The sequence below is a fragment of the Saccoglossus kowalevskii genome, chromosome 13 (genome assembly GCF_978046115.1).
Source record: "Saccoglossus kowalevskii chromosome 13, keSacKowa6.1, whole genome shotgun sequence".
Classification (NCBI taxonomy): domain Eukaryota; kingdom Metazoa; phylum Hemichordata; class Enteropneusta; family Harrimaniidae; genus Saccoglossus; species Saccoglossus kowalevskii.
The window spans coordinates 980,671-999,359 of NC_140653.1; the positions used below are offsets into that span (position 1 = coordinate 980,671).

The window sequence follows — 18,689 nt, forward strand, 5'->3', positions numbered from 1 at the left end:
CAATTTTATATGGCAGTGTGATCCACCGTATTTTTTAAACTGTCGGATTGTATTTATTCTTCTTTTAACATCATAAAAACAATAATTATACACTTGTACATGAAAGAATAGGTAATGAACTGTAAATGCGGGCAGTTGCGATGTCAGGCGAGTGAGTGCGTGAGCGGATACTTTCGGATTTGCGCAGTGTAAAAAAAAAAGAAATTGTCCGGTCGAATTGAACAAAGCGAAAGAAAAAATGACGAGCGAAATCCGGAAGCTTGTGGGCGAAATGAGTACAGTACACGTAGGTTTCTTCATCTGAGCTTGGAGCAATTTGTATAAAGACATGAATTTCATAGCATTGAAAAATTACTTAAATTATATAATATTAGGGTTGTACAAACCCATTTGTTTACTTAATCATACCTACCAGAAAGTCTGTGGAAATAATAAATTCCATTTATTACTCGTAGGCTTAACTACAGATTACAGCCCCAATCGGAAACTATTAGGGAATATAACCTGTTCACAAAGAACACCTTAGGGTAGCATTCCCTATAGAAAAAAGGCCTCTCCTAAGGGGCCACCCCGCGCACGCGGTGGCAACGCAAACGAGACGGGATCCGATATTCCCACAAAACGTTTCCGCTGCCACAACGGGCCGCCGGAAGCTTGTGGGGAGGTAGGCGGGTTCCACAGACTTTCTGGTAGGTATGATTAAGTAAACAAACGTTTGTAAAACCCTAATAGTTTACTACATCACCTACCAGAAAGTCCGTGGAAATAATAAATTCCATTTATTACTCGTAGGCAGAGCATCACGCTCACCGAAGGTGGGGTAGTTCTGACAGCTGAAATATATATAAGGTCCAAAAACAAAAACTGAGAAATCTAAAGCTCCTCACCAACAAGGAGTCTAGTCCCAGGATAAAACGAATTAGATGACTCTTTAGGGACCAGTGCCCAAGGATGAACCCCCCAATTTAAGAAGGCTACATGTACTAAAGCCGGTCAACTGAACAATAAATAGGGCCCCAACAATTGTAATGCATCAAAACAGTATATTGCCAGGGTTCGATAGTGCTTAACGAAAACTGGTAGCGTCAAGCAAAGGAGGCTGGTTTCGGCTGAAGGCACTATCTCTAACGCTTTCGCGCATAGGCCCCCCCTTGGTGGTGCGGGCTGGGTCAATGAACACAGTCTGACCCGTCACCACTGGACCCACCTGTAGAGGCCCTCCTGCAGTGCTTGAAGGTCTCTCAGGTAATAATTAATGAAGACATTCTGAGATCTCCAGAACCCTGCTCGAAGCACCCGCTCGAGTAAGGTCCCAGACATCAAAGCCAATGAGTTAGCTACCCCGTGCACCTTGTGTGCCTTCACCTGGTGGCGTTCCAAACGAACCGATGAAGAAGCAGTTAACCTATACGCTTCCACGACCGTATCAACAATCCACCGCGAAATGGTGATATTCAAAGCAGGGTGGCTCTGTTTGCCCCGCCCATAACAGACAAACATTCTCACTGCCCCTAGACATCTTGGTGCGATCGCAGTACCAGCTCAGCGCTCGAACCGGGCATAGAATCCGTTCCTGACGATCCTCCTTGCCCACCATGTTAGTGAGGCGTGGAATGACGATCGGCTCAGGGTCACGCCCTGGGATTTGATTCTTGGCAAGAAAGCCCAGCCGAGTCTTTAGAATAACCTGCGAGTTCATAAAGGAGGCACAACCGTCACTAAAGGACAGTGCGCCTATCTCTGAGCGCCGCCTACCAGAGCCAAAAGGAAAACTGTTTTTATAGTGACATACTTCATGTCTGCCTTATCCATAGGCTCGAAGGTGAGTGTCGTAACGCCAACAGAACTAACGACAAGTCCCAGTCAGGAGGATTTGTAAGCCCCCTGGCGCGTGGCCTCTTCGAGCGGAAAGACTTAAATAGTTGATTCATAATAGAGCTAGAAGCCAGTTTCAGTCCAGCAGATTCTGATAAAAGTGGGAATAAAACCGACCGATATCCAAGAATTGTCGATATAGATTTCCCTTGATTAAACAAATGAAGGGAAAAATTGGCTACCTCGCTAATAGAGGGACTGAGATGATCAATCTTCCTTCTGTTACACCAATCACCAAGTACAATTTCCATCTGGATTCCTACAACCGTCTGGTGCCGTCCGACTGTGCCGAAGCGAGGAACTTGGACATCTCTGCAGAAAAGCCTTGCGCTTGCACGAGTTTATCGATACCCTCCACGCGTGAAGATGAAATAACGCGGAGCTCATTGATAGCATGCCGTCCGGCTGGGACAACAGATCCAGCAGCTCCACTGGCGACTCGACTAGAAGTTCCAGTAACAACGGGAACCAGATCTTCACTGGCCAACTGGGCGCCACCAATGTAAGAATACAGGTGGGCTCGAGTCGTAACTTCTCCAACACCTGGTGCACCAGATGGAAGGGTGGAAATGCGTAAGCGTCTATGTGGCTCCAAGAGATCGATAGAGCGTCCGTGGCAAATGTGCTCGTCTCCAGGAGGAGTGACACGTACGTTGGGGAGCTTGGCGTTCTGGTGATTGGCAAACAGATCTATCCGGGGACCGTCCCAGAGACGAAAAAGCCTGTCCGCCACCCATTGGGGGATCTGCCACTTGGTGTTCTTGAACCGAATACGTCTCGAGAGGGCGTCCGCGGCACTGTTGCGTATCCCCGGAAGGTGGTGAGCCGATAGCTCCACTTGGTTCTCCAGGCATCAAAGGAGAATCTCCTCCGCTAGCTTTGACAACATGGGGGAACGAGTCCCCCCCTTCTTGTTGATGTACGACACTACTGAGCTGTTGTCTGTCTGAAGCAAGACTCTGTGGTGGTGTGCGACTTCCTGAAAATGTTTCAGAGACAGTAGGACGGTCTGCAACTCCAACCAATTGATGTGGCGGTCCCAATATGTGGGCGGCCAAATCCCCTGGACCTGAAGGTCCATCAGATGACCACCCGATCTCTGGAGCGACGCATCTGTATTGAGAGTCAGTGAAGGGGTCGTCGGATCTAGAGGTACACCCGTCTGTGCGTCCTGCCACCAAAGGAGGGCCGCCATCGCTTGATCCGACAGTTGAACCCTGAAAGTCAAGTTCCGCATATGGACTCTGTAGTCCAGTAAGCACCTCTGAATCGGACGAGACAGGAGAGCTGCTAACACAACCAGACGACGAACTGACGTCATTTTGCCAATAAGCTGCATCAGTTCGCGCATTGACGCCGATCCCGTCGACCGGAGTTGGCTGGCGAGCTCTACAAGCGAGCCGCATAGCTCCTGAGAGGGGCGAACACGCCCTTTCTCCGTGTCAAACTGCATACCCAGAAACACTAGGCTGTGGGACGGTATAGGGTTGGACTTGGCAATATTTATTAAAAAGCCCAACTCGTGCAGGAGCGTCTGCGTTAACCGCACATGCTCCACTAAGACCTCCCTGTCTCGGTTGTGTATTAACCAGTCGTTGAGGTATGACGACCGGTGTAGCAGCTGGGTCACCTGTCTTAGCACTCTGGTGAAGACATACAGTGCCGTGCACAGGCCGAAAGTAAGGGCGGTAAACTTGTAGATTTTGCCCTCTATAGGGAATCTGAGATACCACGGTGTACCATCTTCCGCAACCGCCAAACCGTTCACCGCATCCACTAACCGGCCACCAAATAGCCGGTCACGCCCCCAAGGCCTTCTCCGCAGAAGATCAAACTCGCCTCCCGCTGGAGTAGGATAGGCGCATACACCAAGAACTGCCTCACGCTCAGCCGAAATCGCTCCTGCCAAGAGGGCAGTATGGACTTGCAGGATATCGCACATAGCGACTCTCTGCACCGCCAGGAACTGGCCCATCTGCCCGAGAATCGAGGTTAGTTGCTGAACATCCAGACGGTCGGAACTTAGCAAGGGGAGCTGATGCTCTAACGCTAGAGAAACCCATTCTAAAAAATTGATGGGTCTAAGTTTCGCCCGTAAAGCCCTATGCACTAATAGGCTCTGGTGCTGGTCAATTACCACTGGCCCAGTGCGAAACAAGAGTCTCGCGGCCATCACTGCACGGTTCACAAGCTGCGATCTTAACTGCATATTAGTAAGGGGCAGCTGGGCTCCGGTTGTTTGGGTATCCTGTGACTGCCCCGCCAAAGTGGGGACGAGAAACGACAAAACGCTCGCCCCCCCTTCCAGTCGGGGAAGTGGTCGCTGTGCCCCATAAGAGGGTAGCGTACCACCCTGTCCAGGGGTACCAACACTGGAGTCCCCCCCCCCTCGCAGAGTCATAAGAGGGAACACTGCGCGGTTTGGGAAGATGCAGGAAACAATGTCTGGTTAGCCTGTGCCTGAGGGGGGTGTGGGGAATATGGACGAGAACGCGTAAGGCGGTCCTTTCTATAATAGAAGTGGGCGCTCCCCTTCCCACTGATGTGAATTGTCCCCTCACTGACCCTCTAAAGGAGAGATCACTGGGAGAAAGGAACACACCTGACCCTAGCCCTGGTGGTGAGGGTACAGGCAATATCTCCGCCTGCCCCCTCCACCTGACTTACCCCCCTAGGTTCTCCTGAGTCCTACCCTGAGACTGCAGAAGGGAGTTGACTTTTGAAGCCAGACTATGCATCCAGACTGTCCAAGCCATCTCTTCACCCTGGGAAAGTAGTTTTCCACCTTGACTTGTACCGGTACAGGGAGGCAACTGAGCCTATCCCTGTGATTGCGCAATGCAATCAGGCTGCGTCGGTGGATACCGGTGGATTGAACCAGTTTGATCTCTAAAAGAAATGCCGATTCCACCCCGGGGCTCAGTGCCGATGTCGGCACCCCAGAGGGAACATGCCGTTTATCAACATCAGTCGCTGTGGTGACCGGGAACTCCGATCTCACCGCAAAAGCGGTTGACCGATGTTCATTAGCCTCGGTAATATCCAATGGGGAAGCCCACTCCACGTTGGGAGAATTGAGATCTACCATCGGTGCACTATCGACCGCCCTTTGCGTTACCTCAGCGGTAAACTTTTCCGGCGGCCTTTACTCAATCGGCGATACCGCCACCTCGAGCAGGGAGTCAGATCGTGACAACTCTACCAAATTCTCAGCTGTCGAACGGAGGCGAGACTCGCGGTGACCACCAAGCGTAGTAGAGAATAATTTCTCACTCTTAGAAGCCGACACACTGGAGCTAGCATCAGTAAGGAATTTCCCCTTCTTTCCGCGATCTCCACCAGCCTTCAATCGCTTGCCTTCCGCCTTCCACCCTGCTTTGCACATGAGCCACATTTTATGGTCCCACAAATCACAAATAACTTCAAGACAAACCCCGGAGTCCCTGACGCAATTAAGGCAGGAGTGACAGCACATATGGGAATCCCACTCGGGCATAAGCGTATAGCAGGAAGATCATGTCCTACGTTCCGTCTGAGGCGGGACGTTCTTCAACTTTTTTTGAGATTTAGGCATTATATTAGAGTCTGCAAAAAAGGGAATATCGGTTCACGCCTCGTTTGCGTGGCCTTTTTTCCTATAGGGAATGCTACTCTAAGGTGTTCTTTGTGAACAGGGTATATTCCCTAATAGTTTCCGATTGGGGCTGTAGTTAGCCTACAAGTAATAAATGGAATTTATTATTTCCACAGACTTTCTGGTAGGTGATGTAGTAAACTATATATTGAGAAAAGAATATTTTCTTTATATATAGGCCAAAATAAAAACTGTTTTGCTACTCGTCCTTGGGAAAATTGAATCAAACAAAGCTTAGAAAGAAATCCTGTGTTCTGAAGGTATTGGAAACAGAGTAAAAACAAGGAATACTTTATTTACTATATTAGAAACACATCATCAGTACACATACAGCAAAATCGGATGCAAAAATCATTGAAATATATCTTATTTTGACCAAGTCTATGAAACATAGATGTATTTTATTAAAATCTGTTGAATGGTTAAAATAGGCTAATTAATATGCAAATCAGATAATTGATATGCACTGATTACAACAACTAAAAAACCAATCAGGTCTGGCAAGTTTCATAACATGTTTACATGCAAGTTTAAAAAATGCTTAAAATGGACTTATTAATAAGCAAATTAGGAAATTAACCAAAACCGAATCAGGTCTGTGCATTATTCCAAAGCATCTATGCACCTAGTTTCATTAAAATCTGATAATTGGTTCATGAGATATTGTGTACTTCACACACGCGAGTGTTTATTCAGTAATGTTTATCCACTAATTTTTGATTAATATTATAAGTGTTATAATATTAGTCCGGTGGATAAGCACAAAAAAACAACATTGTGAACTTTGGGGTAGAAGTATGAAATTAGGTGCAAATTATCTACTCTAGGATGGAATCATTTTATGACATACTGAGAAATACTTTATTTTCGCTGGAATTAATTTTCGCTAAAAAGGTTTTTTGGGCATTTTGTATAGAACTTATTTTCACTGATTTTTGATGAGTTTAATGTGAAATATATAGAAAAAAAAGTATATTCGCTGGATTTTATTTTCACGGAATCATCCCTTCAGCGAGAATAAATTCCAAGCGAAAATAAAGTATTCTACAGTAGTGCAAATAGATTAGCGTCCTCTAGTGGCCACCAGTTTAAGAGATGGAACATTTTGTGAATAACAAACTAATAGAAATACTATCTCTCTAGAATTGAAGGTAATATACAGAATGTTTTTGTACTATATTTATATAGCCAGTGAGTACGACGAAATCTTCCATCACCCTGTACATAATGCATCAAATGAAAACCCTCAATAAATATTTTTAAAATGATTCAAAGACAAAAACAATTTAGTGAAATCAAAGGTACATTACTTGTGGTTTGCAACTCGCATAATACTGTATGGTGACATCATGTCAAGATCCCATTCAAGTCTCTTCTCGTAGATAGCGAGACTGAGGCTACGACCTTCTGACATGACACATATCAATGTTCAAGGTTTGTAATGAAAAAACAAAACTTTTCTTGCCACTATCATAGTGAAAAATGTAATACATCGAAAATGTACAGAAAATATAGTTCTCGTAATCCGTCATATCGTGGGCAGCTATTTTGATCCACGTGGACATCCCAGTATCTTTAGTTACCTTGGGCATGCGCATTCGCATTTTTCTGAGTTGGAACGCTTATGTGAGAGCGAGGTTGTGACGGGATCTTGGTATCATGTCACCGCAGTTGCAAACCCCAAGTAATGTCCCTCTGGTTAAATTTAATATTAATTGTTAGAGTGAAAGTGAAGTTAAAATGAAATTTTACAACATTAAGCAGACATTAATACTTAAATCACAGCACTGCCACAAACATAGAATTTATGAGCAGTCGAGCAAGTGATACATGTATGTAAATTGGTCACGTAACTGACAACAATAAACGAAGACAAAATTTCACTTTTCACTTCCACAAACATTTGTCTCTTGCAAAAGTAAAGCATTTGACAGAAATTAAATATTTGTTAGTGATATATATATACATATATAAGGTATAAACTAAACTTGTTGTACTTTTTGCATTGTTCATGAAATTCAAGACAAATAAATTAATATTCAAAGCCCTCATTAGCCATGTCTTTTTCCTTTACATCACCATGTACACCCCTTTTCAAATATCATTCTCAAAACATAATAGTGAAGACTAGTATACATATAACAAATCTATTCAGCATATGAAATTGCAAAAATGGATGCATATTAGCGCAATTTGTGGTAACCAATATGTCATCCATTTTCATGTTTCAAAACAATGTTTCTTAATTCCATTCTTATGCAAATGCAGACATGCACTCATTGCAGTATTTACCAAATGCAGCAAACTGTACAAAAATTCCGAGTAAAAATCAATATAAAACCAAAACCATAAAAAAGACTACGCATCCAAAGAGTATCATTGTCACAGTAAACATTTTCATTTGTTTTTGATCTAGGTTTTCAATGCTGTACTTTTTGTTTTAAATCTGAAAAAAACAAGGAATAATCCTTGTAAAGGCACTTCCTTCTGGTGATGACTTTGTATGATTCTGGAATGTAAAATGCCCCATTTTGAATTTGCCGTGAAAATGCAGAGAATTAATTCATGTGCCTAATTTGCATAGTTATTTCATGACTCTTGATACTTTTGTACAAGAATATAACTCTATTCAAATTACAAAATCATAACAGTCATCATCATTTTTGGGAAGGGGGACTACACCAGGCAGCTCAAATTTCATGGCAAATTGAAAAAAAAAACTCAACTTCAGAAGGAACTATAATTTTATCTTATTTGCAACATACATGTAATAATTCATGCTTTACTTACCAAGTTGTGACACAAACTCTGTGAACAAGACCTGATGCAAACATAGCAGCAAAAAGACAAACAGCCACTGTAAGAAATACATAGCATAACTATTAAAACCTTGTCCATTGACATAAAAGAGTCCCCATTGATTGAATAGTCAGCTGAATTGAAATGAGTCAGCCATTTTGAATCAGAGCACGAAACAAGTAACAAATACAGTACTCATTCCGCTTTTTTTCCTGACCGGAAACCGACCGCTTTCTTTTCAGCTTGCTCGCTTTTGTTCGCTCGCTCCTGCTATGGAAACATCGTCAGCTTGCCAACCGACCAGTGGAGTAACGATGATCGTATATTGTATGTATAAATTTATGTTTTTATTCGTAATAAATTTAGGTTTTAATGATGATTCCAAATACATGTACAACGCGTATTGCTTCTCTGTATTGGGAAGGGGGACAAAGATGCCTTCAAATCACTTGACACATTGTAACGTTTGCTACGCAAGTCGAACTGTGACCTGTATTTACATATTTACATCCTTGTGTATGTAGTTCAAGCAGCTATATAACTAGTCAATCAATCGTGATATGTATTGAGTACTAGTATTGTGTATTGTGTTGTGTTGTGTGTGTGTTTTTGACTAAATTTATTCTGAATGACGCTCAAAATAATTTTACACTTTGTTATTTGCGAACGCAACTAACACAATGACTCTTACTCAATTTGTCTAAGTAATGCGAATGTTGTAGTTCAGAAAATCTATCGGGTTAACTTTTGCTTGTGTCTGGGTGTGCAAAACAAAACTGCACATATAATCATCGCATAGGTGAATTTCTACAAATCAATTGGACTTAAACTACTAGTATAATGACTGTGACCATTAATCACTTGTCTGAGTACATGTGGCGACGAATTATTGGATTGGCAGCAGCCGGACGAAAAATGAAAGAGATCTCGTAACAGTTAATTGTTGAGGAAAACATAAAACAAAACAAATGCAGCCAGTGATACATTTCAAAAAATAAACTCAATCAGAGGCGCTGACCACACGCGTTGGAAATAAATAAAACATGTTGTGACACAGTCTCATCAGACTTTTTCACTCACGCAATATAATTATGCTATTTTCCAAAGCACTTATATTTAATACATTGACGAAAAACACCGCAAGAAAAAAGTAAATCAGGCTTGTAAATACTAGCAACTCAACTCGAATGCAATATTGATCACTGTAAAAATGGATAAATTCGAACCGTCATCAAATCCAAAATTCAAATGATCTCGTTGAATGTCAATCAAAAATAAACTTGATGTTTAGAACGACAAAAATAACAACATATTAGAGTGCAAAAAAGTTAGCAGCAAAGAACGAGAAATGCATGAGGGAAAGCGATGAGTGAACTAAAGGAAAATTATGCTAATGTGAGAACAAGCTATATACCCCGCGGAGTACTCGCTAAAACATCAAGAAAACGTGCCATTTCATAGAGCACTTTTACAAATAATGTCTGCGATTGTGTGAACATGATAACATGCAAACAAGGAACAGAGCTTGTGGTCCACCAAAGAAACTTGGTTAGATGTATACAGTTAGATGTATACGGCTGCTGAAAACAGAGACTCCTTCGATCTCATATGAGCAGGTTCATGTGGATGTATCATTTTCAACTATTACCAAGAATAGATGGTTTTATTTCATATTAGTTGTGTCTGTGTCAGTGCCGTATGGCAGTGGAGGTTGGACGAAATGAGAACTGTAAGTTTGATATTGCAATCAGTTAATGTACATCATGGATCAAGAACAGCATTTGATCTGAATAAATATTTTGATCCCTTTATACACATGTTCAATGTCCATGAAAATGGACAATATCTGTATATAACATATATTTTTAACATTGAATCATCAACATATAATGCATGGGTATGTGCTTGTCAGAACTATGGCTCTGGAATACAGTACTATATAAAACCTGTGCCTCATGTACTTTTGTTCGTGTGTGTGCCACATATAAAAAAATAGGTAATCTCTTTTTTCTGCTTCAGAAAATATTTTGTATGATTTAAATCATACTTAATGTACGATTAAAATCATACTTAATGAAAGTTTCAATAGCATCAGGGATTTTTCTAAACCGGCTGGGGCCCTCTTAATGAATTGCTGATTGAACTTTCAAGTCATAAATATATTGAATGGTGCAGAAAACTTCCGATATGGCGTTTCCAGGTTGATCCACCATGTTGTTTCTGTGCTAGCTTGTTTGCTCTGCTCCCTCGCCTGTGTCCTCTTGTTCATTTTTTTCTAGAAAAACCCCTGAGCATTAATTCATTAAATGTAAATGTTGTTGTTGTGGTATTACCTCAAAGTGCCTGTCAAATGACTGCTTTTTTCTCGCCAAAAATCATTCATTGGTACATCAATATTATTCATTTTTATCTTTCTAAAGATAAAAATAAAAAAATTGTGTGTATTTTAAAACGAGGCTCATTAGCTGAGACCGACTTATCACCTATGCGCAGGAACCCTTGTGGTCGTTCAGGCTGGGTGAGCAACCAGAGTCTGACCCGCTACGATGGGATCAAACCTAAAGAAGCCCTCCTAAATGGATTGGGTGTCTCTTAGGTAGTAACTGATGAGGACGTTTTGCGTTCTCCAGAAGCCGGCCCTCAGTATATGTTCAGCTAGCGCTAGTGAGTTAGCAATCGCACGGACCTCATGCGCTCGTACTTGGTGTCTCTGCAAGCTCTGTGTTGAGGAAGTTAAAGTATTATAGACCTCTAATACAGTTGCAGTAATCGCTGCTTCCAAACCTGAATACACAGCCGCAATCTGTGTGCGACAGGGATATGTGGCCATGGGTTTGGCGGTTGAGGGTGGAAGATGTCCAGTCTGACTCAGTTTTCCAGGCGAAAACACACTTGTCTAGGACCGTGTCTCATTGCACAATAGTAGCTCTGGCCAGGAGAGCCAGGTGACAGTGGAGGATGTCGAACATAGCTGTGTGGTGGCCCACCAATAATTGTGTCGCCTGGTCTGGGAGGCTGGTGCGTTCCGCCTCCAAGGTCTAAGAGTCCTGGGCGCGTACAATAATGCGCTCCAGGAACTCTGCCCTCATGGCATGATGGATCGTTTCAGACTGAGCTGGCGATAACGCCCATGGAACACGGTCGTCCCCATTTACCCGGTTTCCCAAACAGAAATTTGTGGTACCGGGGGTCTGGGGAAGGAGTCTCAGGATCTGGTTGAGGGCGTTTGGTCTCATACCACACTTTGGGGTCTGATCCCGAAACCACACCAACCGGGTAGCGTTTGGTCCAGCGGGAAGTGTTTTGCATAAGATTACCCTATTCGGGGACCTCCTCCACGGCTGACCAACATCCGCCCATCATCACCGCCTAAGCGCCCTCCGCCACACTCAGCACTCGGCCGGACTAGGGGAGACGTGCCAACAGGGTTGCTTTGGATCCCGGCGCCTGTGATCCCTTAAGCGTTGAAAGTGGCTGCCTTAGGATCGAGGGTGGGGGTATATACATCGTATCACTAGGATCGATGATACTTCGCATCACCCCAACAGCGTGGCTCACCGAGTCATTACGGATGGAAGAGTCTGTGGGGCTGCCCAAGGTACCCGAGCATGAGGACTTCACTCATGCCAACACACAACTCACTTTGAATGATTACACTAGACACGTGGCCGTTGTTGCAAAAATGAGCGACGCGGCCAGTTGCAGCGATTTTCATGTGACGCTGGAAAGCATCCCAGACCTGAGAACTCCAGTGATTACACACACCTTCAAGGCAAAAACAGTCGCCTCTAAACCTGAGGAGACAAAACCAGCGGCAAGCCTCTGGTGCTGTCATTACATCTATCCATTTCTAAATACATAGGTAACAAATAAAAATGAACACGACATGCATGAGGGAAGCGAAATACAGTTGGAAAAGATGACACAAAGAAACCAACAACGTGGTTAAATTGCGTCCCTGGATTTTATTTTCTTTGTTATATTATACACCCAAAGAAGAAATCGACACGGAGGCAAAAATAATAAGAATCAAAGAAAGCTTAGAAAGAACTCCCGTGTGCTGAGAGTATTGGAGACACATTAAAAATTAATTCAAAATTACTTGAACTTGAGATATTGATGGAAATGCAGAAAACTAATTATGCAAATAAGGTAACTAATATGAACACATTTAAGTGTAAAACTAATAAGGTCTGCGCAATGTAAAAGTAATAAGATCTGCGTAATGTAATATCTATGTACCAAGTTTCATTGAAATGTGATTAGAACCAAAAAATTATTAATTATTGTGCTAATTAAGAGAATTAATATGAACAGATTTTAACCCAAAATTAATCAGGCTGTCTATTGTCCTAGAGCATTTATGTACCAAGTTTTATTCAAATGTGGTGATCAATACTTGAGATATCAGTATTAATTAATTAATTAATTATGTTAATTAGATGATTAAGAAGCATAAATATTTACCAAAACTAATATGGTGTATAGTCCTACACATGTAGGTTCATTGAAATGTGATGAGTACTCTTTAAAAGTTTCATTAAAATTCAATGAGTGGTTTTTAGGACTAATTAAGCAAATTAGTAGTTAATATGCACAATAATTTATCCTAAAATTAATCAGGTCTCTGCATAGTCCTAGAAGATCTATGTCGCAAGTCTCATTGAAATGTGATGATTAGTACTTGAGATATCAGATGAAGGGCTGAAAATCAACTAATTATGCTAATAAGGTAATTAATATGCACAAATATTTCTCCAAAAACTAATTAGGTCTCTGCACAGTCCTCAAGTAACTATGTACCATGTTTCATTGAAATGTGTTCATTACTACTTGAAATATCAATAGCTGAAAATTAATTAATTATGCAAATTAGGTAATTAATATGTACTGATATTACCCTAAAAACTATCAAGTCTGTGCAGTCTCATATGACATCTATATACCAAGTTTTATTGAAATGTTATGATTAGTACTTGAGATATCAGTGGAAAAGCCAAAAATTTATTAATCATTATGCAAATTAGGTAATTAATATAAACAGATTTTTACCCAAAACTAATTAAATCTGTGCATTAGATCAGAGCATCCATGTGCCAAGTTTCATCAAAATCCAATGAGTGGTTCTTCAAATATCAGTGGAACAGTCATGGAACAGCTTAAAATCAGTTAATTATCATGCAAATTAGGTATTTAATATTCATAGATTTTTACCCAAAACAAATCAAGTCTGCGCATTAGTTCAGAGCATCCATGTGCCAAGTTTCATCAAAATCCAATGAGTGGTTCTTCATATATCAGTGGAACAGTCATGGAACAGCTAAAAATCAGCTAATTATCATGCAAATTAGGTAATTAATATTCATAGATTTTTACCAAAACCTAATCAACTCTGCACATTATCCCAGAGCATCTATGTACCAAGTTTCACCAACATTTGATTAGTGGTTCTTGAGATAACGGTGGAACAAAAAAAGTGACATACATACATGTACATACATACAGACATACATACATACATACAGACAGGGTAACTGCAAAGACTCCCTTTTGTGCTTCACACATGGGAGTCAAAAACTATCAGCCACAGTGTCGGCTACCGCAGCCACGGTAGCAACCGAAGCGAGAAACCCGGACAGGAAAAAGCAGACCTTCCAGACAGTCGCCAGACTTCATCCTCGTGGGTGCAGAGATAAAGAAAGAATGAAGGTCAAGTTAAGGTGGCGTCGCCACATTACCTCAGTCACGTGGTTCAGGACGTAAGGGAAAAAATCTTGGGGTCATGGGGCTTCCCCTGACCTAGATTTTATCTCTCAGTTATTGGCAGAATCGCTGATTAATGCCTACAGTTCAAAATAGTCATTTTGACTGACCGGAGACTATGGTGGGTAATTGAACAGAGTGAATTTGTGGCTTTCAACAAGAATTCAAAATTATCACTTTTTTCCAAAATTACAAAAATATTCACCAAAATTAGAGAATTGAAGATATCATCATGAAATGAACAAGTCATTGTCAATGACACGTCTCCGTTCCGTTCATATTTGAGTGACATATACATTCAAAGCAGATCATGACCGAAATGCACCTGCATATGTACAACACATTGTGCTAAATCTGAACAAAATCCATCCATGCATGACTGAGATCCGGTTCTGGAATTGTGAAAATACGTGATTTTGATGCATTTTCGGCCTTAAAATGGCCATCATTCCGCTATTGTTAAGCAGATCATGAAACAAATGCACATATCTATTTGTGACATGATGTACCATGTGTGTGTGAAGTTTGAACTTGATCAATCCAGACATGTCTTGGATACGGATCCAGAACTGAATTCTTTAACAAAATGGCCGCCAGTCGGCAATTTCGAACTTGATCCGAAAAAAAAAAAGACGTGCATCAAGGTCCTATTATGTTTAATGTATGTACCAAATTTGAACAAAATCCATCCATGCATAACTGAGATACGGGTCCGGAATGGTGAAAATGTGCGATTTCAATGCATTTTCGGCCTTAAAGCAGCCCCCATTTGGCTATCGTTAATGAGATCATGAAACAAATGCACATACATATTTGTGACATGATGTACCTTGTGTGTGTGAAGTTTGAACTTGATCAATCCAGACATGTCTCGGATACGGATCCAGAACTGAATTCTTTAAAACAAAATGGCCGCCAGTCGGCTATTTCGAACTTGATCCGAAAAAAAAAATGACGTGCATCAAGGTCCTATTATGTTTAATGTATGTACCAAATTTGAATGAAATCCGTCCATGCATAACTGAGATCCGGGTCCGGAATGGTGAAAATGTGCGATTTCAATGCATTTTCGGCCTTAAAGCGGCCGCCATTTGGCTATCGTTAATGAGATCATGAAACAAATGCACATACATATTTGTGACATGATGTACCTTGTGTGTGTGAAGTTTGAACTCGATCAATCCAAGCATGTCTCAGATACAGATCCAGAACTGAATTCTTTAAAACAAAATGGCCGCCAGTCGGCCATTTCGAACCCGATCCAAAAAAAAAAATGACGTGCATCAAGGTCCTATTATGTTTAATGTATGTACCAAATTTGAACAAAATCCGTCCATGCATAACTGAGATCCGGGTCCGGAATGGTGAAAATGTGCGATTTCGATGCATTTTCGGCCTTAAAATGGCCGCTATTCGGCTATCGTTAATCGGATCATGAAAAAAATGCATGTGCATATGTCCCATATAATGTGTGATGTATGAGTGAAGTTTGAACTTAATTGGTCCATGCATGTTGGAGATACAGGTGATCACGGACGGACGGACGGACGGACGGACGGACGCACGCACACAGGGCAAAACATAAGTCCCCGTTTTCGGACTGCGTCCGAACGGGGACTAACAAATCTAAGAAAGGTCTGCCAAAGGTACATATACACCAAGTACATGTATCAAAGCATTCAGGCTTTTAGTTTTCAAGTCAAAAAGTAAAAAGTTGACTCGTATGATAAGCTCTGCTTGACAAAGTCGACAGTGAAGCTAAAAACTTATAAAACTTGTATTATATAATCCTAATTCATAACTACGCAACTATAAGAATACAATGGATCAGCGAAACACAGTTTCCAAAGTAAAATACCATACACATTCCTACAAACATTAACAGCTATAACCGGGTTTATGTAATGTCGTAATTCGTAATTTTGTGACTACGCAACTTTCATAAAACACTGGATCGGCGGTACAGTTTCCTATTAAGTAAATTACCATTACATCAAACCACCAAGATCAAACTGCGTGAATATAATTAAGATGCTTTTGTTAATTGGACGCAATGGCACTAAATATAAATTCGAAATCTCTAACAGGACAGGAATCTCGGCTCCCTGAACTTTTTCTATTTGACTAGATGAACCTGTTCGTATTTGGACAGAAAAAAAAGCTATCGTGCATAATGAATGTGATGAATCCTCTAATCGTAAGTACCACCGTAGTACTGAAACAACAACCGCTAAAACGGGGCCATTAATTAATGAAATGTTATGTTTTATAGTGAACAAAATGGATATTTTACCAACCGACATCATGGTTAAACTAACCACTGAGTTTTATAATGAAGCGGAAATTGAATTGGCAAAATGTCTACTTTTTGATTTATGTGGTGACTGTAGTTCTAGGCGTTTCATTAGAAGACAGGGATTGAAGAAACCCCCCCCCCCCCCCCCCCCCGCAATGTCCAAGATATGCTGTCTCTCTTACATGAAAGTGAACCGGAATCAATACCAAGCTTTGTTGCAAAAGATCTGTGCAAATTGCCACCTGTTGACTTTGATCATGTTGATATGTCATTGCTGTTAAAAGACAACATCCAAACGAAATCGGCAATTGAATCATTGAAAGATTTCGTCAATATAATCTCGAAATTTCATATAGAAATATATAATGATATACGTATGTAAAAATCCAGACGTTTTGAAACAGGCTGAGACTACAAATGTACGTCTAAATCAGCTGATAGAAAGTCCACAGTCAATGATGAATTACGCAATGATGATGTTGATTTGCAAAGTGATAGTGGTAATTTGCATACTCAAGATGCTGATGTGCAGGTATACTACATTAATGAGAACGCCACCAAAGGTGTTAATGATGAATGTGATAATTGCACAACAGATACCAATGGTTACACCACTTATCACAGTCGGCGTCATCTTCGTAGAAAACGTAGCTATGCTAAAGTTGTGTCTGTTGAAAATAAAGCTGCAAACCCAGTCTATAATGCCTCAAGTCCAAGAAGGAATGGAATTCCTGTAGCTCTGGGTCCTTGTGTAAAACACAATATTAATACTCGCACCCATGTCACCACTAACTCGCGTACTTTGTTCATCGGGAAAAAGAAATCATGTGATATGCCTGTGGTTTAGAAATGCCTGAGTGTATTTGTTAGTAGACTTGAACCCAAAACTACCATCGAGATGTTTAGCAAGTATATAAGGACAAACGTGGGCATTACAGATATTGTGTGTGAAAAATTAAGAACCAAATATGACACATATGCTTAATTTTGTGTTACGACATCTTTATCAGACTTTCAGACTCTTATGAATGGTGATGCCTGGCCTAAGAACGTCTTCGTTCGTAAATTTTTTCAGTGACGCAATTGACACTCTTCACATTATAATGACAGAAATTAAAATTGTCTTGTCAATTAATTGTAGATCAATTAAGTCTTGTGTACCCACTGTCAACACACTGTGTGATAATCATGATATATGTTTTTTACAAGAACACTGGTTGGTAAAGGAAGACTTCTATACACAGGGACTTTTATTCGTTTGGAGTTTCTGCTGTGGGTACTTGCAGTGGTCTTCTTGGAGGTACCGCCATCTTGTGGCGTAAATCGCTTACACGCGCAATTGAGATTAAAATGTATGATGATCCAAGGCTTCTTGGTGCGGAATTAACAACTAACGACAATAGTAAACTTTTCTTCCTGTGTGTTTACTTCCCTACAAACTATGGTGACAATATAGACAAATTTGTAGACTACCTGGGTAAGATTAGTGCGATAGTGCAAGACTGTCATACACCCAATGTTATGATTATTGGTGACTGGAACGCGGATCCTACTACAAACTCCAACTTCAGTGAAGAAATGAATGAATTCTGTAACAATGCTGGTTTAATTATTTCCGACGTTGAATTCATTGGTACATCTAATGAAGCTTAACTTTTCTCAGTGACTCGCATGGTACAACGTACTGGTTAGATCACTGTGTCTCCTCAGTGAATGCACATCGTTCTATTGTAGACATTAATATTTGATATGAATATGTCACTTCTGATCACATGCCTGTTTCTATCACGTGTCATACTGAGTCTTTGCTGAGTGTAGCGTCATCTACTACTGGATCTGAAACCCGCAAGGCAAAAATTAACTGGCCCAAAGCAAGCACTTATAATCTTAACCAGTATCGGCAACGGATGGAAATATGCCTTAAAAACATTGATATTCCAAGGAATGCAATTATGTGTGTATCTGATGATTCCTTAGGAATTGCTGGTGATGAAACATTTATTAGAAAATCAACCAGACGTTTTGTGGCTGTACCTGGTTGGAATGAAGTAGTTAAAGAGGCACATGACACAGCTCGCAATTATTTTCATTCTTGGTGTGATTCTGGTAAATCTAGTTATGGTTTTGTGTACCAGATGATGGGAAAATTGAGGTCACAATTCAAACTTGCATTATGCTACTGCAGAAATAATAAGATCAAATTCGAGTCTGATAATCTGGCCAAGTCGTTGATGAACAAAGATCGGCAGATATTCTGGAAAAAGTTGACAATGGCATAAACGCGCCACTTCCATGTACTATTAACGGTTGCTCCGGTGAATC

General features: G+C 41.1%; 1 protein-coding gene across 1 annotated transcript in view; it reads right to left on the bottom strand.

The window, feature by feature from the left end:
• Positions 1 to 18,689, bottom strand: part of LOC146734711 (dolichyl-diphosphooligosaccharide--protein glycosyltransferase subunit KCP2-like) — a 42,255-nt gene that overhangs the window by 8,842 nt on the left and 14,724 nt on the right. Inside the window, exon 4 of the mRNA XM_085506841.1 lies at positions 8,300 to 8,366. Within this exon, the coding sequence (XP_085362967.1) occupies positions 8,300 to 8,366 (67 nt within the window). The remainder of the gene's footprint in view (positions 1 to 8,299; positions 8,367 to 18,689) is intronic.